This window comes from Rhinolophus ferrumequinum, chromosome 18 (assembly GCF_004115265.2).
Source record: "Rhinolophus ferrumequinum isolate MPI-CBG mRhiFer1 chromosome 18, mRhiFer1_v1.p, whole genome shotgun sequence".
In the NCBI taxonomy this organism is placed as follows: Eukaryota; Metazoa; Chordata; class Mammalia; order Chiroptera; family Rhinolophidae; genus Rhinolophus; species Rhinolophus ferrumequinum.
The window spans coordinates 24182187-24205854 of NC_046301.1; the positions used below are offsets into that span (position 1 = coordinate 24182187).

A 23668-nucleotide genomic window follows, 5' to 3' on the forward strand; every position below is an offset into this window, starting at 1 on the left:
AAAAGGCTCACAATATTTTCTCTGAAGTTTAGTTAGCATTTTTCTCCAATTAAACCAGCCATAAAATAAGAGAAATTAGTTAGAAATTTCAAATGAGCAGCTATAAGTCTAATGATATATTTAAAAAAAAGAAAAAGAAAAAAAAAGGAGACTTTCCCAAACTCACAAGGAAAGGGAAAGTGAAGTATTAAAGCTTTATGCTTCATAGCAGACTATGGTCCCAACTTGCCTCTTTGTCCTTTAACAAAAAAAAAAAAGCAGTGACATAAGAGACCATTGTGCTGTCTTCGGGTTTTCAAGCTTTTGGAGTCACTATTTGTGCTCATGACTAGAGCAATGAAAACAAGTCTTTTTTTCCCCAAGACACAAGTAGCTTCAGTCCAATCCACTCCAGACTTCCCTGCCAGCGACCCCAACACTGACCTTGACTTATTCTAGGAAGAACTCTGCCTGTGTAGTCCTTTTAGCTCATTTTTATGTGAATTACTGTTCAGGAATGGTGAACTGAGACCACCTCATTAAGAAATCCTTCATTCATGATACATTTAATTTGTAGTGTGCTGGCTTTTCATTATTGTAGTATCTCTTTTCCGTATGAACCTCTGTGGCATCTTGTCCTCTTAGCTTGTAAGCATTTTACCCAAGCTGTGACAGAGCCAGACTCTCTGACCAAGGGCATGCGTAGTCTTTGACAGGAGTCCCCATCCTTTTTCTGTAGCCCTCAGAGAAGTAGAGGATCCACGCTACAAGCTTCGATTCTCAATCCTCAGTATCGAATTTCAGAAGAGAGAACTCAATCCCAGTCATTCTTCTCCCCAAACGGTGTCAAAGCTGGAGGTGTTTTTCAGTCCAGCACGGGGCTCCATTACTTTGGGTCGAGCATCAGCATGTCTCCTGAAATATCTCACTTGACCGGCCCGTGCATGCCTACATGTCGTCAGTTCACCGTCAAATGTTATGTTACCTGGCTGTTCGTTTCACGTGCTCTGAGTCTGCTTCAAGCAGCTTGATTCTCGTCTGGTGGATTTCCTTCTGGATCACAGAAGCCTCTTGAGAGCAGAACTGTTTTGAACATTTCTGTAGCTCTCCCTGTACCTTGCTCAGAGGCTTTCAGTTACGTCAGTAATGACGATTATCGTTGCTGGAGCTAATAGTGCTGAAGGACTAGAGGCCACTGCTGTCATTCGCTGGTGATGAGGACCAAGTGTAGTGGGCAGACACAGTGAGTAACCAACCATTGTCAGAGCCCTGGGAATAGATCTTACTGAGATACGAAGGTGAATGAAGACAGCCCTGCCCTCGACCTTTTTGGTTTAATGGGGGGAAAGTCTATGCACACACTGGGAATGAATGGTTCAGGGGAGGAGAGGGACCAGTATGTGTGACATGCTCTTAGTGGCTGAGTGGGGAAGCAGCCAGCCTTAGGCTACAAAGTGCAATGTGTCATGCCTGCGTGTGTGTGATGCAGAAGGCTACATTTTACTCTCCTGCCTTGGCAGCTTGTCTGTGGGAATGGGCCTATTCATGTTGTCAAACATAAACCAAATCTTAAGTACCGTACAATATTATTTCTTTGTAGGCTTTGAATCTTAGCTTTTTCTTTTTTCCTTGCCAGCAGTCCAACAGAATGCTTCAATCCTTTTTACCTAGTAGCACTAGCGTGTATTTGGACAAACAGGCAGAATTTGTCTATAGGTTGTAGGTAACCAGGGGAGAATTGTTAGAAGATTTAGTAGTTTAATACATGACCTTAGTTTCCACCTGGAGGTCCCCTGAGTGCTCCCATTTTTGAGAAGAAAAACAAATTAATGACTACCTAGCTACTTGAATGGGTGGCTTATAACTAGGCATGCAAGGACTGGGATGCATGAGTGTTTTAAGGTCACCCAGGGAAACCTTAGGACCTGCAAATATGGCCTTCTGGAATTTGAAAACAATTCTGGTCAAGTCCTTTATTGCAGTTTCTAGTATTGTAGTCTGATGAAGAAGAAATCAGCTTCTTTTGACAGGAAAGACACATACATACAAAAAAAAATGTCTTTGTTGGTTATCTCAAGAAATGTGGCTAAAGTAGAATAGCATGTGACTTAAAAATCTAGGGGTTAATAAAATATGGGGGTGAGTCATAACTCCATGGCTCCCCTTCTCCTCCATGCCCCTGTTCCTGCTCCAGCCTTGAGAATTAGCCCCTCTGATTTCTTTATGATGCCTCTAGCCAGCCTGACACACGGGACAAAGGTCTTTAAACCATCCAGTGACTTCTGTAGACTCTGTACCATGAGCACGGGGATCACAAAGGGCCCCTCTTTTTATGAGGCTCTTGTGCAGTGGAGCTGCTGGGGTAGAATTCCTTCCTCTGCCCTCCTTCAAGTAGACAAGGTTTAACCTGATTATGCCCAGCAGGCAAGAAAGCGCCCTTGGAAATTAGTCTCCTTATTGAGATAAACTGTAAAGAGGGCATGCTTGGAAAGGAAAGAACGCAAAGCTAAAAAATATGTTCAAATATTTGATAATGGGGGGTGTGGAAGGGGAGAATGAAGATGTGTGAACATCTAGCATTTTCTCTGCTTTCCCTTATTTATACTCCTCTTAAATTACAAATGTGATGTGACTTTGTGGCCCCAAGCTTGGGTTAAATAAGAATCCATAGGGAGAGGGTGTTCAATTTCTCTAGGAAGAGAAATTACTTCTCTTTCTCTCCCTCTCTCTCTCTCTCTTTCATATAAATATATATATATATCTCTTTGGAGGGGGGAAAGGGGTTTGGTGAAGCCATTTCCAGCATAAAAATAATTCCATTGTACAGTGTAAAGTCCTGTGTTTAATTGTGTGTTTACCTTGCACTCCCTCCCTCCCTGTGTAAAACAGACACTCTGAGTGTCGCTGCATGTCAGTCACCTCAGAGGAAGCACCACAACACAATTTAAAACTCAGAAATTCAGAAATGTGTTTACCTGTGCCTTCAACAAAGGTGTGCTGTGGGGAGGGAGCCCAGGGTTTTACTTAGAAAATCAGCAACATTTCAGGAAAAATTAAAAGTAAACCGATTTTCTCTTTTCTCCAGCCTAGTCCTGAGAAGTCACCAATAGAAAAATACTTTGTACAGATAAATTTTACTCTCTTTTATGACCTGATATACAATTCAACACAAAAAGCTGACCATATGCACAAAAACACTAAGTAAAAGGAACTTAGAAATGTCAAGGGAAAGTTTTTCATCCATTTTAAACTACAAATGGCTGAATGTTTCATACCACCTCTCTGAATTGATAAAATACAGGAGCCCCTTTTTTCAGGAGGGGCCAGCAAATTAGGAGTAAAAATGAAAAGAGAAGTCCTGGGTTTAACCCCAGTGCACCCACCCCTCTTTCCACTTTAGCCTGGACAAGCCCACAAAGGGATGGAGCTGTAAGCTAATTGTGAGCTGTTCTGATAAGGATCCTCTTTGTGGCCAAGACCGGTCAAAATTTGAAAACTGGTCTTTCCATCAAAAGGCTTACTGTCTTTACTTTCCCCAAAAATGGTCCATTGTAATTATTTCCATAAATTTGGCTTGAGAAATATTAAGATGCTAATTGTTATGGGCTCGTTTTCTTATTTGCTCTCATATCTAGTCCACCAAACTTAAGTACAAATTCCATCTCCAAGGGGAGTAAAAAGGGCTTTACAAATTGCTAAGTCACCAACATGTCCTTTCACATACCTTTATGTGCGCCACAGGTTTTGCACGAAATGTGCACATAGTATTTCCCCAGGGAGGCGCGCACACACACACACACACACACACACACACACACACCCATACACCCACCACCACCACCACCACCACATACCAATATTGTTGCTTCATTGGGTTTGTTTGGAGACTGCCTATACTGTGTGTGTTATGATTTCAAATTACTGTTTGCTCTTCTAACTTCTTAGAAGGGTAAATAATTTGGAAACAGTTAAAACCAGTAGCAAAGGAAACTGTCACCTGACCTACTCCTTAATTCCTTTTATTGAGACTCACACACTTATTTTTGATGGCACGTAGTGGAAAGAAATGATAACACTTTCATGTTACATTTTAAAGCTGTTTTTCTCCTCAAAATTTGAGTAGTAACCAGACCCTATATTTATAATCAACACCAACCAGTTTTCCAAGCACTATATCAATTGTAAACTCAAAAAAGGCCTAGCTAAAGGTTTCCTTGGTAAAAACTCAGTGATATATACAAAGTGTGTTTGAACTGCACAGTTTGACTTATACTCAGATTTTTTTCAGTAAGTACTGGAAATATATTTTCTCTTCCTTGTGATTTTCAAAATCAGTATATAATACATATACAAAATAATGTGTTAACTTACTGTTTATGTTATCGGTAGGGCTTCCACTCAGCAGTAGGCTATTAATAGTTAAGTTTTGGGGGAGTCAGAATTTATATGTGATTTTCAACTGTTGGGGTCAGCGCCCCTAACCCATGCCATGTTCAAAGGTCAACTGTATTTCTCTTTCCTTAGTTTCCACTTCTATCCCTTCCTCCAACACACACACACACACACACACACACACACACACACACACACCCCACATTTTCTCCTTAAAAGGGAGAAAATGGGCAGTTTGCTCTACAGAAACATATACAGGTGGGAACAAGGGTCATTGGGTGTCCACTTACCTTATTCCTGTATGTTGGGTAAGGGTTGTTTGTCATCCCTCCTATCCTCAAACAAATCAGGCACCATTACTGACAAAATACCTGTATTTACTTCTGGTAAAGGAAATGCTGTTGATGCTGCCATGGCATCACATGTGAAAGCATTTTCTATTTAAAACTTGCAGAAATCACTACTTAGCATCTAGAAAAAAAGTTTCTCCTTCTTAATGATCAGAGCTTAGTCATTGTGTACTACATTTAAAGCCAATTTACTATTTCAGTTTCTTAGCCTACAGAAATAAAACATTTTGTCAGTTCTAAGTTGTTTGGAAAATTATAATAATACCATGTCTGCAGTTTGCCCATAAGGTATTTGATGCAAATTTGCATTTATAGTGACAGTAATGATTCTGCTGATTTTATTTATTTTATACTTTCTACCCTTTGAGGGAAACAGGGTCTAGGAATTCCTCTTAGAAACAACTGTTACTAGAAGGGTTGATGAGTCTTTGCAAGTCTGTTCCACTAGTGTTGGTAGAGTTTGTTTCTTTTGCAGTTTCCAGTTGTAAGAGCCAAGACACAGCCTGTAATCTAAATACTGAACAACCGATCTCATCAGATATGTTTTAAGAAGAATAAAGATTAAGTAAATCTCAGTCTGTATGAGAGGGGGCGGTATTTAAAAATCAGTTTGATGCCTCACACTGATGTGAGTCCACTGTGGTTCTCTAGAGGGCCAATGAAGTCAGCTCATGAATTAGATTTACTCCTTAAGCAAATAAACCTATTTTAGAACTGTAAGCCTGTTATTCTTGAGAACACACAAGACTAAAATTTGATTCATTTTTTTGTTGGAGGCTTTGTTTAGTGGCTCCTAATGACAGATTCGAGTACAAAATACTTGATGTAGGAGAAACAGAAAGCTGCTCAGGGCTAAGGAGGTGAAGCTAGAAGAAAGAAAATGAATTGGGCAAAGGAAATGGAGCAATCTGGCCTGGCAAAGGGAAGAGCAAGCTGCAAATAGAATTGTTCGGCAGGGCTTGGAGCTGGCACCTGTGAGGCCCGTTGCCTGGGCCACAATAAGCTACTAACACACTCCCTGAGAGGTTTGGCTGGCTTGGAAAAGTGCAAGCGGGCCACACTGCCCACTGCTCCAGAGCCCCTGCAGCAGCAGCAGCAGCCACCTCCAGGCCACCACTTTGAGGGGCTGGGCAGACTGGGCGTAGTTGGCCTCAGGAGTCTTTCCAGCCTTCCTCAGTGACTGGCACATTTCTGGGAAACAGATGAGCAGCAGATCTTAACGCCCAAGCACAAACTCAGGTGAGACGTGGGTGTGGTTAACAATCAGCATATTAATAGCTGAATAAATTTTTCTCTAGATTTGCAGCCTTAGATCAATCCATCGAAAACTTAGCTCTATTTGACAGTTGTGCTCTGCTCTTTTCGTGTACTTTTTTGGCCACCTAAGAGTCACAACATAGAAAATAAGAGTCAAAATAATCATGACACATTCAGGAGCAGCATACATGCTGCTCTGGTGAAATGGGATGCTTCAAACTGAGGGAGTTAAAGGTAGGATGCTGCAAGAGTGTCAGACTGAAGAATGCCTGTAGGTATATATATATGTGAACCTACAGAATGGATTGAACAGGTAGGTAATATGATGAAATCAGACTTTTAAAAGCACTGACCTGACGCAGAGTCAGGGAGAAGAGAGGATAGAGAAGGAACACGGAGAGAATGGACACAGGAGTCCAGTTTAACTTCTCGAGAACCAAGTGTGATGCCTGACATTTGGTCAACAGCAAATAAATATCAGTTTCCCCTTCCTCTAATTGGGGCTCGTGTGGTGACAATGAATATAGAGTACAGATATAAGGGAGATTACTTGGGGAAAAGCAACACATTTGGCAAATACTTGGATATAAGGAACTTAAAAGAGAAAAAGCACCAGAGGAAAGCTGGGGTTTCAGATTTAAAAAATCAGGTCTTAAGGGGTGAGGGCGGGAAGAGTTCTAGTTTTGAGAGAAAGATAAGTGAACTTTGGACATTGAATTTGGACTTGAGATATTACAGGGACAGTAAGGGTTCAAGAGTCCCTGACACAGAGGTGAAATCAGAAGTGGATTTGCCTGGAGCTCAAGTTTTCATGCCCCTCACTTTCCCCAGACACAGATCTAGTATCGAGTTTTTACGTTTTTATTGTTTTTCTTTAACTAGCTCCCTCAAGAGTTACTTACACAGGCTTCAGGCCCTACAAAATCAGGACTCATCCAGATTGAAGTCAGAAGGCAGTACTCAGGGGATAATTGGAGAGAAAGTGTTGGAAGAATCCAGTTACTGTCCTCAAAGGACAAGATGGGTCAGCAGAGGAGGCCAGAGAGGCAGAGGGGAGGCCTGTAGGCCAGGATGCTGCAGGGAGATCAAAGGGAAGGGGGGCTGAGAACGGGTCACTGGACTTGACCTCTCAAAAAAGTGACTGATTTTAGAGCGCACAGTACAGTGGGGGAGGGGGTGAGCGGTGCGGTGTAGACTCATCTAAGGAGGGTGACATAGGAGAGATGCCATTCTGCTCCTCACTTTTGATATTCTGTCATTTAACTTTTGCCTGTATAGCCAAATTTCCTTTGGCATTAGTATTAACTCCCTGAGCATCGGGCTGTCTTTATCTTTTATTACACTTCCCTCTCCTGGACATTTTCTGTGGTCTTAGATGGGTCTATGTTTCTTCATGGGTAGTGTAAGCCTGGTCAACTGCTAAGAAATGGGCTATTGGCTGGGGCAGATTTTGGTTTTTGGTTTCTGCTTGTTTTGGTTTTTACTCTAATAGCTTCTCTTTTTCTATCCACATGGAGGTCAAGAATTCTGTCCTGGGCGTTCAGGGTCTGAGGACCAAGGTGGAGAAGCTGTAGTCATCAAGCACCAAGGCTGGAAAAGCACTGGTCTAGGATCTGGCTCACAGGGTCAAAGGTAGGGATGACTTCATCCTTGAGGAGGGCGCCTCCCCACCCCCGCAGCTGATTTCTGATCAGCCAGTTCGCCCGGGATAGGTTTTCTTAGACTACTCCTTTCTCACTGCCTGGCGTCACAAGTCACTTTGGAAAAAAAGGTGTGATTAAACTCTTCCTTGTTACCTCCTGTGAGGAGCCCTTCCAAGACAGCGTCTGTTCATGAGATCAGGCCTGGAGTGAACTTCCCCCCCCCCACCCCCCGCGTAACTGTAGCTAAAAGCTTCCTGTTACCATCACCATTGAGGATTTAAAAAAAAAAAAAAGTAAACTTACATGTTGGCAGGCCCCGGAGAGGAGCTGACCTTTGTGAAGCTCCTGCCCGGCTAGGATTCGGCTGCGCGGGCTGGGACAGTTCACCCAAGTCCTGCCTAAGTGCTCCGGGGAGGAACAAGCGTGGGGCAGAGGGCGAGCTGGCGCGCGTTTGGGTGTGTGCGCGGAGGGTGTGCGTGCAGGAGGGAGCGCGCGTGTCAGCAGGGGAGGCTGCCGCAGAGGCTCCTTTGTGGAAGGCTCTTGCCGGTTCAAAAGCCAGCTTGGCACCTCCCCTTTTCCGCTTCCACGAGGACACCTGGCTCTTGTGCACAGTCCGTACATCTCTGTCCCCGCCGCCCCAATTTCCCCCGGTGGCCAACCGTCTGGTCCCGCACCAGCCTTTGGATGCTCGGAGCAGCGTGTCGGGTGGCGGCTCCCAAACCTCCAACCCCCGCCGCAGGCCCGGGCAGGTGTAGGTGAGGGCCGCAGCGCCAGCGGGGGAGCTGTAGGAGGGAGGAAGGGGCCGAGCAGAAAGGGGCGTGCTGGCCTTGCGGCGGGAGCTGGGATCAGCCTCTTAGCATTGTTACCTGAGGCAGCGGCAGCGCCCCGCCCCGCGCCGCCCTGCCCCCTCGCGGTTCGGGGCTGCCGGGGCTGCAGTGACCTGGGAACAGGCGACGGCGCTGGGAGCAAGCGCAGGGAGCAGGGGCCGCGGGTGAGTGTGATTCGCGCGGCCGAAGCAGACACGATCGTTGCCCGGGGGCACCCGGAGCCGGCGACTCCCCGGCTCCGGAGGGCTAGGGGCGGAAATCAGCCAGGACCCAGGGCTGGGGCGCCGAGTCTCGGCTGCTTTCGAGTCTCACTGGGAAGGCTGAGGAGGTTTGAGCTCCCTCCACACCCAACCGGGTGACTTTGGAGGCTGTACTCCCTGGGCCGCAGAGGGCAGCGATCGGTCCCTTGAGACGAAGACGCGCGGATCTGGACCCGCGTCCGGAGAACGAGCTAGGTCGCAGGATGCCTGTGGGTTGGACCTGGGTCGGCTGATGTAGCTTTCGCTGTTAAGACTTTAGGATAAAGTGAGCCCCCACCTGATTCCCGCCCGTCCAAAGCGTGCATTGGGGGCGCCGGGCCAGGTCCCCGGCCAGCGGGACCCACGGCTTGCCCCTCTTGTCAGTGGGTGCGGGGTTGGCAAGGACCGCGTCCGAGTATTGCAGACTGAGGACAGGCGGCTCTCGATCTTGCACTCTGTCGGTGCGAAGTTCAGGTTAGAAGTTGCACCCAGCATTTGTAGAAGTCTGGGGAGGAAGCGGGTGGGCTGGCCAGTCACCCCCCGCCGCTGCGGTGCCCCCTGTCTGGGGACTGTAGGTTCTCAGTTTAATCCTTGGATCAAACACCAGGAGTCTCCCCTCGCTGCTTTTCTCGCCGGCTCTTCCCTGCTGCCTTTGGCTGATCCGCAGTGCGGCCGTGGGGCTTTCTCCCCCCGCGCTCCGGACCCAGACCCCGGACGTGGGGAAGTGTCGCCGCCAAGTTGCGAGGAAGGGACGGAGCCCTTGTTCACGAACCAGGAGACCCCACCCCCCTCTCGCTTCAAATACAGAGACACCTTTCCTAGTTAGCTCCCGCTTCTGGGAGCTTTGTGCGGCTGCCTCTGCGGAGGGGGCGGACACGGGGATAGGATGGCAGGGGCGAAAGGGCGCTAAAGCCGGAGGTGTCGGCGCGAGGAGGCGGGGTCCGGCGACCCCCTGGCCCACCCCGACCCGCGTACGGTAGAGCCGCCGGGAGGGGAGAGGCAGTGCGGTGGCTGCTCCACTCGCTCCTTCCCGAGATCGGGCGTGCGCTCCCAGGAGGCAGAAGGTCCGGCCCTTCCAGGCCGTCGGCCCCGCTTGTCCCCGCGCGGCAGGCAGCGGCGTCTCTCCGGCGCGCTCTCGCTCCGCCGCGGCGAGCGCCGCAGAGCCTGCGCGGCGCGTGTGGGCGTCTATCTCCACCGCGCACCGGCTTCGCCTTCCTCCCCACCCGCTCGCCGCCGCAGTCCAGATAAGGACACGGCTGGGGGTTCGCGTGCTGCCCGCGGGGCCCTCCCACTTGCGTCCCTCCTGCTGTCGCCGCACGCTGAACAGGGACGCCGCTGTGTGGCCGCCGCCGGCCAGGGGCTTCGGCGCCCTCCGAGCCTTTTGTGCGGCGGAGCCGTTCGCGTTTGGGTGAGTGACGGGGACGGGAAGGGATACTCGGTGTTGGGCGCAGGAGGACGCGGTGGACCGCTCGCCGATGCAAAGACCTGGACAACTACCGTGTGTCCTGACTTTTTGAAAGAAATCGTTCCCCCAGTCTCCTCCGCCCCGTAGTTCTTCAGTACCTGCTCTCAAACATGTGTTTGCACAGAAACGGCCCCTAGGGTTCGGCCGTCTGTGACCCCCTCGACCGACCCACAGTTGTCCGCCTGGAATGAGTAGCTAGCGCTTCCTTCCTTCTCTCTAGAGTTTCCCTTGGCGCTCGTTTGCTTTTTTTCCCCTTGCTTTTAGGACATTGAGAGAAACTGAAAATGCACATTCAAAAACAGGCGTTCTTTCTCTCCTGGCAGGGTGTTGGGTTCTGAGGCATCTGTGAAGTGTTTATGTTGTGCTGTAGATTAAACATGCTGACTGGAAACAGTCTTGGGTTCTTTCACTGCTGGTTAGACTGCCAAGGTGAAGAGTTGGGTGTTGCCAGATCTGGTTCGACTGTGTAGTTGACATTCAGTGTTTAATAATCAAGAAAGGTTTTGAAAGATTAGGGTGAGGGCAACAGCCTTTACCCAGTGAGTTAGTGGAGAGCAAAAATTCCATATTTTAGAATTGCCTGTACTCTCTCCACCTTTTCTTCTTCTCAAATAAAATAGGGCTGTAAGTTCTGCCTCTTCTCTCCAAATCTGGTGTGCTCTGCCCTCTTTTGTCAGCAGAAAGGTGTGGGCCAGCCTTTCCTGCCCCCACCTCATCTATGACAAGTGTCAGCAACCAAGGGGAAGGGTTTTCTGGTGTCGGTTTTCCTAACGTTTGTCTGTGATGATTGTTAACCTAGGGGGTGAGTGACCAGCTGAGGAACAAGTCCCCACTAACCCTCTTGCAGGGAAGCTCTGAGCTCTGAACTGACTTTCAGGAAAATGTTTTTTTCCTTAAATACACTGAAATGAAGCACACTTACTCTTTTTCTTCCCTCCCACCCATTCCTTTCAAGAGAACAGAGCTTCAGCTGCATTTCCGACACCAAGAGCAAAGTTATGCCAGCTGTTTAGGGAGGGGAGTTGAAGAAGGGGCCTGAGGGTTTCTCTGAAGACCCCGTGAACACTTACATTCTGACACTTATGCTTGCTGAGTAGGTAAAAGCTAAGTACATGGTCACAGCGTCCTCTTATTAAAAATTGACATAGTTAAAAGATGCTCAGCTGAGCCAGAGCATCCCCAAAAAGGTCCATCACTCAGACACACGTTTGATGGGTCATGAGTAGCACTCAGGGGACTTGAAGACACATTCTCATCTTCAGAGCCTAACCGTGACAGCTGTCCATTTGAGTCAGAGCTGGGCATTTGTCAGCCTGAACAGCTATCCTCCCTGCTGCTGAGGTCCCAAACCTGTAGGTGACATGTTAAATGCAAGTTTGTCTCTCTCTGTCTGCTCTGGGGGGAGATTAATGGACACCTGACATTTTCTAGACAGAGCCAAGGCTAATTCCATCGTCCATACTGGCAATTACCAGCTGTGAGAAACAGTATCTTTAGGTCTGCCACATCACCTGTGTTCTCCTCGCGTACTTGGAGAGTGTGCGTTTGCATCTTTACTGTGGACAGTACCATAGTAAATCAAATGTTCTTTGTGTATCCTCTGTTTGAATATCTCCTGAGACTGTGGAAAGGCTTAGAATGTCTGTCTGCACTCTCTTTCCTACCGTCTCTCTGACAGAAACCCTGGCCAAGGGGGAAGCCCTACTGAAGCTCTATTGATGCCAATAGTAAAAGCATTAGCATCTTAGCTAATCATTGCTGGAGAACTTATTCATTAGAAGCTGTTGGGGGCCTAGGATTCTTGTATGTTACCCTGGGAAAATAATTAGCCAGACAACATACCAGGAACAATGTTGTAAATTTTCTTTTGTTCCTTTAACTTCTTAAAATAACATTCTTTCTCATGAGCGGGCAGTGGTTAGAATCATGCCAATGCATAGCTAACACAAGTTACTTATTACTTCCACCAGCTTTTGTCTGGCACTTCCCCTGTGGAACACATAATACTCAAAAAGACATGCATCCTTTGGAGCTTTGGTATTAGAAGATAGCATTGTTGCACAACCTCCAAGTATATCGTCTTTCTCACTCTTTATTAGTATCTCTCTTTACCTTTGCTATGTGAGATTTAATGCCACATCTGTGCATATATTTACCCAGCACTGAATGAGTTATTGCTTTCTAGGATGGAGACATTTTCAGCTTTTATCACCATTCTTAGCAGGGATAATCTATAAACAAGTCAGCATATCTGGAATTGAAGGATTAGCAACTCTTCTTTACATGATTAGTGAATTGGAGGATTAGCATGAGATATTTCATGTACAGAAGTATTTTAAAATATGTAAGGGTAAACTGCCAAGATTACCTGTGCCGTCTTGAAAAAAGAAGAGTTCAAATATAACTATAAACTGTAATTGACAATGAGTCATTTGCTTTAGGGGTGCCAACTATGAAAACAACCTAGTTATGCCCCTAATGATAATTATGAAAACTCCTTTTAAAAGCCAGTTGCATCTCTAGTGAGCTGTAAGATGGCTTGGATAAATATTTTCAGTTTTACTTTCTAAAAAATGACCCAGTAGTGATGGCTACACAACACTGTGAATGTACTTAATGTCACTGATGCACACTTAAAAATGGTTAAAAGGGTCAAAAAAAGAAAATTACCCAGTTAATAAATGGAAATGCAATTTTCTACTTATATATAATCTTCAGAACTTAGATAGTCCAACATTTTATAAAAACATCCATTCCTGCAATGTAGAGATAATTCAATATACAATCACTGAGTATTAAAAGAAAGACAAATCTCACAAACCTAGTAACTTAGAAAGCAGAGAATGGAAATATTAAAGGTTTTTAGCAGCCTTAGCATTTATCTATAAACCCAATACATATTTTAAAGCAAATGTAATGCCTTTGAAAATAAAGAGAAATCATATGTACTTATGGCACCAGTTCTTGTTATTAATAGCTATATACAGGCAACTGGGTAAGGACTGTAAATGTATTCATATATTCTTATACAAGCAAATGAAATGGTATATCCTTATATTATAGATGAGGATATTGAAACGTAAGGTTAATAACCTGTGTCACCTCAGGTTGCACATCTAAGAACAGAACTAGGATCCGAGGAAAAGCAGTCTGTTTCTGGAATCTCTACTCTTAGGTTACCCTGCCTTTTACATGCAGTTTTGTGTAAAACATTTCATAATATTTGAATCAGTGATACCAAACAGTTGACTCCTGTGTAACCCAGTATTGTTTGACCAAGGTGTGTGTCTCAGTGTGAGCTTGGGCAGCGATGCTGTAAAAAGACAATTACACTCAGGAGTCCAATCTAGAAAGCCCCTAGACTTTTGGCTCTTTATGACCGGGAGGAAACAGTCCCTTTTTCATACACTCATATAGTGGGGATGCTTACTCCGTAGCCTGCCTGGGGTCCTTCCTCCATATCTCCACTTACCTGTCCTGATATATGAGGCAATGTAGTTGTTTTGACCCCTGTTTTCACATCAGGTCTGTAACAACCCCACACCAAAAACAAACACGTAAAAGTCGGCAAAAATGCACCGACTCCCAGATAAGTCAGTAACTGTGTCGATAAGGGATCGGCATGTGGCAGGTGTGAGGCAGACAGCATATCCTTGTGTGTGTGTGTGTGTCTTCTTGGCTAGTAGTGTCACAGGAGAAGCAGAAGAAGCAGCTGAGAAGTTCTGATGGTTTACAAACAGTGGCTTACCTAGAATCCAAAGCGATAGCATCAGAAGCGATGACAGAAGTCATGTAATGTATCCCAACCTCCTAATTTTACAAATGAGAAAACTGAAGCCTAGAGAAGCGAAGTGATGTGTCTAAAATTGGAAGCGGTAAAGCTTGAGTTAGAACTGGAACCTTTCATCTTCGTGTCTAGTGTTCTTTTCTCTATTTGCGGGGAAGCCATGTCACCAAGTGGAACCAGGAACATGGTGGCCCTGACTCCGGGGGGGGGGGGGATGCGTTTGGCCGTTATTTTATCATCTCAAAATGCCCTGCCTGTTACGTGCAAGGTGGGTGATGCCAACTGATTGGTACAGGACATGTCCATACTGGAGAAAGGCAGGGTCGCTAACACCTAACGCTTAAGCCATTTGGGTAATTTCCCCAGGGGTTGAGTATCCATTTCCTGAAGAAAGTGAGCCAGGTGATGAATAAGTAGTTTATTCATAAAATAAGCAATACTTGCTCAAGCGTTAGCGGGTTCTAAGTAAATATGTGTTTTATCGATTAACGGAACATTTCCAAGTCGGACTTTTTGCTGCTGTTTGGTAGCATTTCCAGGTAGTAAATTTTGGTTCACATTCAGAAAAGTATTAGTCCCTTTTAATGCTCTCTTGAAGGTGTTGTCCCTTATTGAATTTTAACATCCAACTACTCTAGGAGGACTGGCTCTGGCCTCAGAAAGGAGGAGCTAGTGTTAGAATGTTTTCCTGCACTGATTTTAAAGCTCTTTTATTTTTGTAGGTTTGGAAGATGACACGCAACACGCCTTTTTCTCTGGCGACAGACTTGCGGGTGGAAAAAGTATGACGCAACTGTGAGGTTTGTGTCTGCTTCCCCAAGGTCAAGAAATTATCTTCTTAGCCGGCAAAAGTACTATGCATGTTATGAATTGTGTCTCCTCTGTCAGTGATAAAGAAAATGGGACTCTGGCCGCGGCAGCTGGATTCATGATTGGGCAAACGCCACCCCCGCCTCCTCCTCCACCCCCTCCACCTCCTCCTTGTCCTTATGCAGGGGAAGGGTTTCCTCCCTCTCCTCCTCCCCCCCCACCTCCCCTGCCCGAGGGGCCCGCGGTCCCACCTCCCCCTCCAGGACTGCCCTCAACTTCTCACGTGAACGGCTACAACCACGTTGGTCAGAAAAAGCGAATGAGAAGCTTTTTTTGGAAAACCATTCCAGAGGAGCAAGTTCGCGGCAAAACCAACATCTGGACCTTGGCAGCCAGGCAGCAGCATCGCTATCAGATCGACACAAAGACCATTGAGGAGCTCTTTGGGCAGCAAGAAGATACCACCAAGCCTTCGCTTTCCAGGAGAGGAGGAACTTTAAATTCATCCTTCCGGGAAGCGAGAGAGGAGGTAAGACGAGGCCTCTGAGGGACATCCTCCACACTGCATTGTTTTGAGTTTGGGGGTATACGTACGTTTCACACCTTGCTGGAATCACTAAGAAATAAGGTAATGCAAGGGAATGTGCTGTGGGAATGCTAGGAAGGGCCTTACATGATAAACTCGAGCTGAGTAATAACAACGTGTAGGAAGCATGCATGCCGGACCCTCCCAGACATCTCGGCGGAGTATGACCTCATGCAGAGAACATGCTGTCTGGGGCCATCCTCCTCGGCTTCTCAGCTCTGCCCTGGCTCTGCACATGGCCTGCCGTTTCCCCTGGTGGAGCACTTCAGCTGGAGTCCAGGATTATCCATCTCCACTGAAACAAACAAAAACTAAGTTCCTAAACTCGGTTATCCGCGATGAACTGCAGCTTTCTGAGACAAAACACCTTTTGTTAAAAAACATCATTAACTAACAGACATCTCGGATTTTACCCTTATTTTTCCCTGTACAAGTGTTTGGAGATGGCCTTCCTTCCTCAGATCTCTGAATTAAATTACAGCCAATGTGGAACAGAGATTTCCAGAGAGCCATGCCTGGAGCTATATTTTCAGGTAGACTTTCTAGGAGGCACATTTCCAGTTAATACTCAGTGTGTTACTTTGAGGAAAAAAAGTAAAGCTAGCAAGTTTTAAGAACTTAACTGAAAACATGGTCTCAGAGCTACAAATCACTATATATTATAGAAACAGAATCCAAAATTGCATTTGTAAGTACTCTCTGTGTAGAAACATGAGAGTAAATTAAGAAACTTCTATTTGCTAGAAGAAATTAGGAAAACAGGGATTAAAAGGGAAGAACGCTGCCTGCCCTCCCTCCCAAAAGGCAACAGAAATGCATAATTTTTTTTAATCTGTTGTAAAGGAGCAGAGAAAATAGGTCAGAGATGGAACTGACGAGATAAGAGAGTAGGCAGGGCTCTGGAATGAAGTAGCATAGCAGCTCCCTGCATTATTGAATTCTTGAGCTGACAATATTGACCTCTTTTCTCTGTCTGGCTCAGGAACAGGTTAACTTCTGATCCATGAATTCACTCCAGGGCCCTTGAAGCTGGTGGTATGGTCCCCCATTGAAATAGCCAAGAGTCTATTTATTATAAAATACAGAGAATGCTGGGATTAGAATTCACTGTAAACTGTGACATAAATTTGAGAGGAAGCCTTCAGGACAATCCTGGATCTGAACACAAGCTTTCCCTGCTCTTTCCTTTCTGCAAAGTCCTTTTATTTCTTAATGGATCCTTTCAATATTGGAAGGAGCAAGAAGTCATTTCCTTAGTACCCTGGCCTTTGCCCCAGCTTCCAGCAGAGGTTTCTTATTGTACGGTAGGTCATGTCTCACCATTGTTTCCGAGCTCTACTTGCTGAATTTTAAGAATTTTGAAGGAAAGAGTGGATGGGCACATGTGGGAAAAGCGTGCATGTCTCAGAAAAGCACCTGGAACACACAGAAGGGGGTCTGGCTCATCATGCCGCTGGGGAGGCAGCTGGCCTTTGTAAATTGGATATGTTTCGTTTGCCAAATGATAGTCATGGGACTACAAGGAACTTGCTACTTTATGTTTGTGAATTCAAGAGAGGTTAAGGACCACAGAGAGGGAGGGAAGTGGCAGGGACTGTGGCATTCTTTTGCCAGCTGTAGTAGAAGCAGAAATGTCCATTTCTAGGCCAGATGTAAAATTCAGGGGGGATAAAAGTCTTTCTCCTTATCTCCCTCCACCCCTATACCTAGGTGCAGCCTTTTTTTGAATCCTTAAGTAAAAAAAAAAAAAAAAAAAAAAAAATTCTAAAACTGAATAATCAATTTTTTAATTGTGTTAAAATACACATAGCAATGTTTTAAGTGTAAAGTTTAGTGGCACTGAAACACTTACGTTGTTGCATAATGTCCTCAAAGTTCATCCCTGTTGTAGCATGTGTCAGGATTTTAAGGCTGAATAATATTCCATTGTATGTATATACTACGTTTTGTTGATCTAGTTACCTGTTGATGGACACCTGGGTTCCTTCCAACTTTCTGGGTTGTTTCCTGGGTTGCTTCCATCTTTCTGGGTTGTTTCCTGGGTTGCTTCCATCTCTCTGGGTTGTTTCCATCTTTTGGCTATTATCCGGCTATTGAGAATAATGCTGTTATGAACATGGGTTTGCAAATAGCTTTACTTTTTTTTTAAATTTTTTTTATTGGGGAATATTGGGGAACAGTGTGTTTTTCCAGGACCCATCAGCTCCATGTCAAGTCATTGTTTTCAGTTTAGTTGTGGAGGGCATAGCTCACTGACCCACGTTGGAATCGAACCGGCACCTGCGTATTATGAGCACTACGCTCATTGAGCCAACCGGCTACCCACCAGAGGTTCAGCTCCAAGCTCAAGCCGTTGTTTCTCACTGGCCCATGTGGGAATTGAACCGGCGACTTTGCTGTTATGAGCACTGTGCTCCAACCACGAGCAACCGGCCGCCCCAAATATCTTTATTTTTAACACTTGCAGGTCCTAATCTGAGAGACAGCATACTAGAAAGAAAAATTAAATCACCATCACTGTGTATTCAGTCTAACTTCAACTCTTCAGTACACACGTAGGAAAAGTAGTGTAGATAGATGGATTTAAGTGTAGATTAGGTAATATTGTCACATAACAGAGGGTTATCTAAAATTATTTTCAATTTTCCATGCTATCTCCAACGTGGCTTGAAGTATTGTATATACTTTTTTTAGTAACAGGATACAGTTCATGCTATTTTCTTCCCGATTAGATTTTCTTCTAAAGAAATCACAACTTAAAGAGGGATGGTCTAACAAGGACCAGTGCTACATCTTTCAGTTCACTCTGTAGTAAGTGGAGTTCAGGGCTGAAAGTAGTAGTCTGCTCACCACCTGTCTGTGTGGACTGGAGAATACCCTTGACAGCATGTTCAGCAGACGGATCCATCCTGAGCCTGGAAACATGGCATCCCAACCGTTACCACACAGGCCATAATTCTGGAGGTTCAAACGTGCTGAGGACCAGATTATGTCCCCTTGAAATATAATAATCTCGTACAGAAACGGCCTGCCGTTATGTCGTTGGCTCCTACTTTAAATGGCTTATAAAGCATTACAAGTAAAGTCCATTATACTCCAAAGGAAGAAGTTGCTGGAAGATAGGGAAAAGCTGGGTTTGGGAATCGCTGAATTTAGGAAGAATAACTAATTGAAAATAGTAAATTAGAACATTTAATAAGGGAGAAAAAATTTATGAAATATTGCTATCCTTATATCTTCATTACCTAAAAATTAACTTGAAGAGGCTACAGATGTTACAATAATAATTAAGTTGTAATAAAGTAATTAGATATAACAAATTTATATTACTGGTGATAATAATAAAAAGATTCAGCTCAAGCTCCACCTTCTTCCCCCCAAGTTTGCTATTCTCACCCCTGAGAAGTTCCCCATCCAACTGTTATTGGCATTGCTCAGTCCTTCAGCCTCACACTGGGTAGTTGGGTCTCTACTTGTTTCTCTCTAGATCGAAAATGCTCTTAAGGTAAGGGCCAATGTTAAGGATTTGGTTTCCTCCAAAGAAATTAAAAGTAACTGAGCCTGACAGAACTGAACCAAGGAAGAAAGGGGACTATCTTACAAGGTATTGAAGTGATAGATCAAAATTGGGATTCACAAAGAAAACACAGTAAGATGACTAAGGTCAGGTCTGAGGATCTGATGTAAAACATGGTGACTACAGTTGATAACACTGTATTGAATAATTGAAATTTGCTGAGAGTAGAACTTAAATGTTCTCACCAAAAAATAATAATAAAGATAAGTATGTGAGGTGATGGATAGATGTGTTTGTTAACTAGATGGGGGGAATCTTTTCACAATGTATACGTATATCAAATCACCACGATATACACTTTAAATATCTTTACAATTTTATTTATTATACCTTAACAAAACTGAAATAAAAGAAAAGAAGACACAAATGTTGAAACACTAGAGGGCATTCATTATCTTTATAGTAATATTACAATTAATATTAATTCATTATACCATGGAAGAAATAGCTAAAGTCATTTATTAGAAAAAGAGGAAGGGAGTGTGGCTGGTTAGCTCAGTTGGTTAGAGTGTGGTGCTGATAACACCAAGGTTGTTGGTTCGATCCCCGGGTGGGCCACTGTGATATGCACCCTCAAAAAAAAAAAAGGAAGGAAGGAAAGATGGAAGGAAAATTGGTTCTTCTAAATTTATAATTTATGAGAAGTAATATTTTATTCTCTCACTGTAATTTTAGGTATTAGTCATTCTTTCTCGACTTTTGTTATGATCCCAGTATATTCTAGAATTCTGGGACATGCTCAATCCAAAACTATAGAACCAGGTAGTAGTACTTGAAAATAGATATAGTTCAAAGAGAAAAAAAGCTTCAACTGGGTTTTCATTCCCGCCCCCCAAAGTTGGGGGAGGAACATTTCCCAAACAACCAATAAGCAAAAGTAAAGAAAATGAAAAACCATAAAAAACCAAAAGTTAAGTCTATGTTGAAGGATACAGGAAGATTTTTTTAACTTTTGCCTTCCAAAATTTGACATAGGATTGAAATAACCACTCCTTAGAGCTAAGGAAGGAAGGAAGGCCCCTTTGACAAACTGAAACAAAAGTGGTTTAAAATTTTCTTTTTCTACCTGAGGGCGTTATAATAAGTGAAATAAACCAGTCACAAAAGGACAAGTAGTATATGATTCCACTTATATGAAATACCCAGAGTAGTCAAATTCATAGGGACAGAAGAAAGTCGAATGATGGTTCCTAGGGGTTGGGGGAGGGGAAATGGGGAGTTATGGTTTCATGGGTACAGGGTTTCAGTTTTGCAAGGGGACGAGTTGTATGGATGGATGGTGATGGTTGCACAACAGTGTGAATATACTTAAGGCTACAGAACTATACACCGAATGGTTAAGATGGTAAACATTGTTATGTGCATCTTACTACAACTAGGAAACAAAAGTTTCTTCTCTTAGCGAAGAAGGGAGGCAGATTTTGTAATGGACTGATACTAGGTGAAAATACAAGAATTGTAGTAGAAGAAACTAGGAGAGCTGACTTAGAGGTCCTAACAAGAGGGGTTGTGGACCCACTCACACCTGCTTATTGAGGACATTCCGGTAGTACGGTCTCGGTGCTTCTGAGGGTGTCAGAACAACCCTTGGCCACCCTGGCCATCCGAGGGGAGCTGTTATTATAGCAGGTCCCCCTCATCCTGGTGGGATATCCTCTGGCTGAAATGAGTGGAGCGCATTACCACCTTAATTTTAGCTCTCCTGTTGGCCAGGAATCGTTTAACTCTTCAGTGAGCTCTGTAGTATGCTGGCTGGACCTGCTGTGACAGGCCCTGACTTCAGTGGGGTCCTGCGGCGTCCAGGAAAGTAGATACGGATTGATCGGAACTGGTGGAGATGGAGGGGCCAGGTTGGTTCATCCCCTTTCTTGGCGATTGGTTTCAGCCTGTGGAGCCTGGGAGTCTCAAAAGGAGCCCATGTGCAGTCCACTGCGCTGACTGCTTCCAAAACACCACCGTCCCCCACACACGTGTTTCTGAATTGCCCAGCTTTGAGCTGGCAAGCATTTGGGAAGTAAGATAAGCTGATTTACATGTAGAGTGATAACCCTCTTTGAAGGACTTTAACAAACACTTTTATAACACTGCTTAAGAAGGATCCAGTGCGATAACCTATGAGAAAGAGACTGCTCACTCACTAGGCAAATCCGAAGCTGCCAGGAGAGAGTGGGACGGTCCCTGGAATGTTATCAGTTGTCTCCTTTTCCTGTTGTTTGGATGAGGCACTGGGCTGTTTTCCGTGTTAGGTGCTCAGTCATGGCCAGCCCAGGTTTTTCCTTAGGAATATCGCTGAATTCTCTTAGTGACGGGGCTCTAAAGCCTTGTTTCAAGCTGTGGAGACGGCTGGTGCCCCAGGCTGTGCTGCCCCTATGTTGAGCGTGAGGGGCTGCTCCTGGAGGCCCAGGCCTTTCACTCCTGGAGGCTGTCTTAGCTGGTGAGAACATGATTTCTGTCCATCACCCCACACATACAGCTGTGGGGTCAGCAGGGGACGTGGCCAGGCCCAGCAGATGGCTTTCTACAGATCTGACCCCATTCCGAGAGAAACATCCCAGTGTTAATACCAGGCTGGGGGGCCGGGGCGGGGGGAGGGAGGATATTTGCAACTTCTATATTCCTGTATCCTCAGTGATATTAAAACTCCCAGGGACTAAAAGGAACCAGAGAGACCCAGGCTAGCATTTCATTTCTAGTATTGCTTTGGGGAAGTTATAAAATGACATCTGTGAGGCTCAGTTTCCTTATCTGGCAAATAGGAATAATAGGAGAAATGTCTCCACCACTTTTCCAACAATAGTTTTGGATCTAGGCCAAGTGTATAGAGTCCCCGAAGGTTGAAGGGTGGAGATGATGAGGGTGACGTTTGGGGTTTTGGGGTCAGGGGAGGGTGCTACCCTCAAGGGTTAAAGATAGCAGGAGGTGGTAATTTAATGAAAGAAACATAAAAGAAGATATTTCCCCCATTCTGGGCAGAAATGAGTGCAGAGAAAGTTCTTTAGCTACATATACATCTGTATCAATATGCATGTCCTTACTTGTTTTTTAATTTATGAATTGTAATAAACACATAGTTGTCTGTCTTAATAAGTTTAGATTCCTCTTTTTGGTATGAGCTTTCCTCCTTAAAGGGTGACAAGTTTGACAGGTATTTTTTCTCACCCTTTCTTCCCCCCTGTTCCTGTCCTCTCTCTTCCCATTGAACTTGAACTGCAACCCCAGGGTAGGACTCCAATAAGGAGCCTGCTCTTTTAACTTGGAGTTTATTTTATGGTTGGCAGGTGATGGTGTTAACATGAAATAAACCCCTAGGATAGTAAATAATGTGATTGTTTAAGATTAGCCTTCAAATGAAGGCAACCATAGTCTTGTAAAAATTTAACCTTATAGCCAGGAAGTGCCATTAACTTTGGTTAACAGTCTTGAGATTTCATATAAATTTAGAAGCAAGCCCAGAGATCAGGAATTTAATCTGAAACCTGATTCTCTTTTGTTCACAACGAATCACATACATTTGGAAAGGAAGAGCATTATAACAACATTCCTATTTTAGCTAGCCTGCCTTTACCAAAAAACAAATGGAAAAAATTGCAGCACTTTTCAGATTATCTTTCGTCCTCACATCCTGGATATTTACTTCCAAAGAAAGAAATGGCTTCTGTGTTTCATCCCCCGCCACCCTTTTCCCCTGCCAAAAAAAAATTTCTAGTCTGATAAAACTCTTCTAAATTATTAATTTGAACAGCTAAAATTTTTTGGAGCCCAAATCTGGATTTTGATGGTACATCGGAGTAGCCACCATATTTCATTAAATCAAAGATGCCATACATTGTAAGACACATTCTGATTCCAGAGATGTTAAAATGCAAAAAATTATGCGTCTTAGACTTTGTGAAATGTAGCACAAGAGTTTTCCTTTTTAAATTCTGAGTAAATAAAATATAGGGTACTGTCTTACCTCTTCCTAAAAGATCTGTTGGACAGCTATATTCTTTTTCAATGAAAAGAAATTTTTCTTTTAGAAAAAATATAAGAATTCGTATTATGTTCCTGAAAATAACAGTATTGGTCCTTTTATATCCCTAAATCAGGATTGGGACTCACTCTAAAATCACTGCAGAGTTATTTTTTACTCTCTCAGTTCAAAGGTCATATGATTCTTACTATGCTGAGACATGTCTCCACACTGGGGCTTTTAGATGTGGACTGTATTATTCTAACAGAAAACTGCTAAATTTAAAAAAAAGTTAAGTATATGTATAATTTACTTAAAATTATAGAATATTAAAATAGATATGTATAATTATTACATTTAAGGAAATACATCATTGCAGAACGTTTGGAGAGATGATAATATTTTAGTGCTTGTAAGCCTATATCAATATTAGGTATGTTGGGAATTATTCTCTTATAAATTAGTATTCTATTTTGATAGGTTTTAATTCTTTTCTCCAGCTCTTCTTATTTGTACTTTAATTATCTTGTGTGTCTCTATTTTTTTTTTCCAGATTACTGTCTTGGATGCAAAACGGAGCATGAACATTGGGATATTTCTTAAGCAATTTAAGAAGTAAGATTTTTGCCCACAATTGAAACTTTAGTCATATCCATGCTGTCAGCATCAGAGTCTGTGGGTGTGAGCTGAAATTCAGATTCTAATATGAGTGAAAGCCATTCCTCATACCTTCAAATCCTCTTAGACACGTGGCTTTGATGAGTCCACAAGCATGTGTCACTTTCTACTGTTTTCCTTCTTGAA

General features: G+C 44.1%; 1 protein-coding gene across 5 annotated transcripts in view; it reads left to right on the plus strand.

Moving 5' to 3' along the window:
* The first annotated feature begins 5406 nt into the window (after positions 1 to 5406).
* Positions 5407 to 23668, plus strand: part of FHDC1 (FH2 domain containing 1) — a 41081-nt gene continuing 22819 nt past the window's right edge. Inside the window, exons 1-4 of one of the 5 annotated variants that reach the window (XM_033133548.1) lie at positions 5407 to 5960; positions 7496 to 7610; positions 14662 to 15278; positions 23418 to 23479. In XM_033133548.1, the coding sequence (XP_032989439.1) occupies positions 14796 to 15278; positions 23418 to 23479 (545 nt within the window). In that variant the 5' untranslated portion in view covers positions 5407 to 5960; positions 7496 to 7610; positions 14662 to 14795. Of the gene's footprint in view, positions 5961 to 7207; positions 7611 to 8244; positions 8377 to 8532; positions 8613 to 9956; positions 10096 to 14661; positions 15279 to 23417; positions 23480 to 23668 lie in introns of those variants that run through there. The other 4 variants (XM_033133546.1, XM_033133547.1, XM_033133545.1 and 1 more) reach the window with 4 other exon arrangements.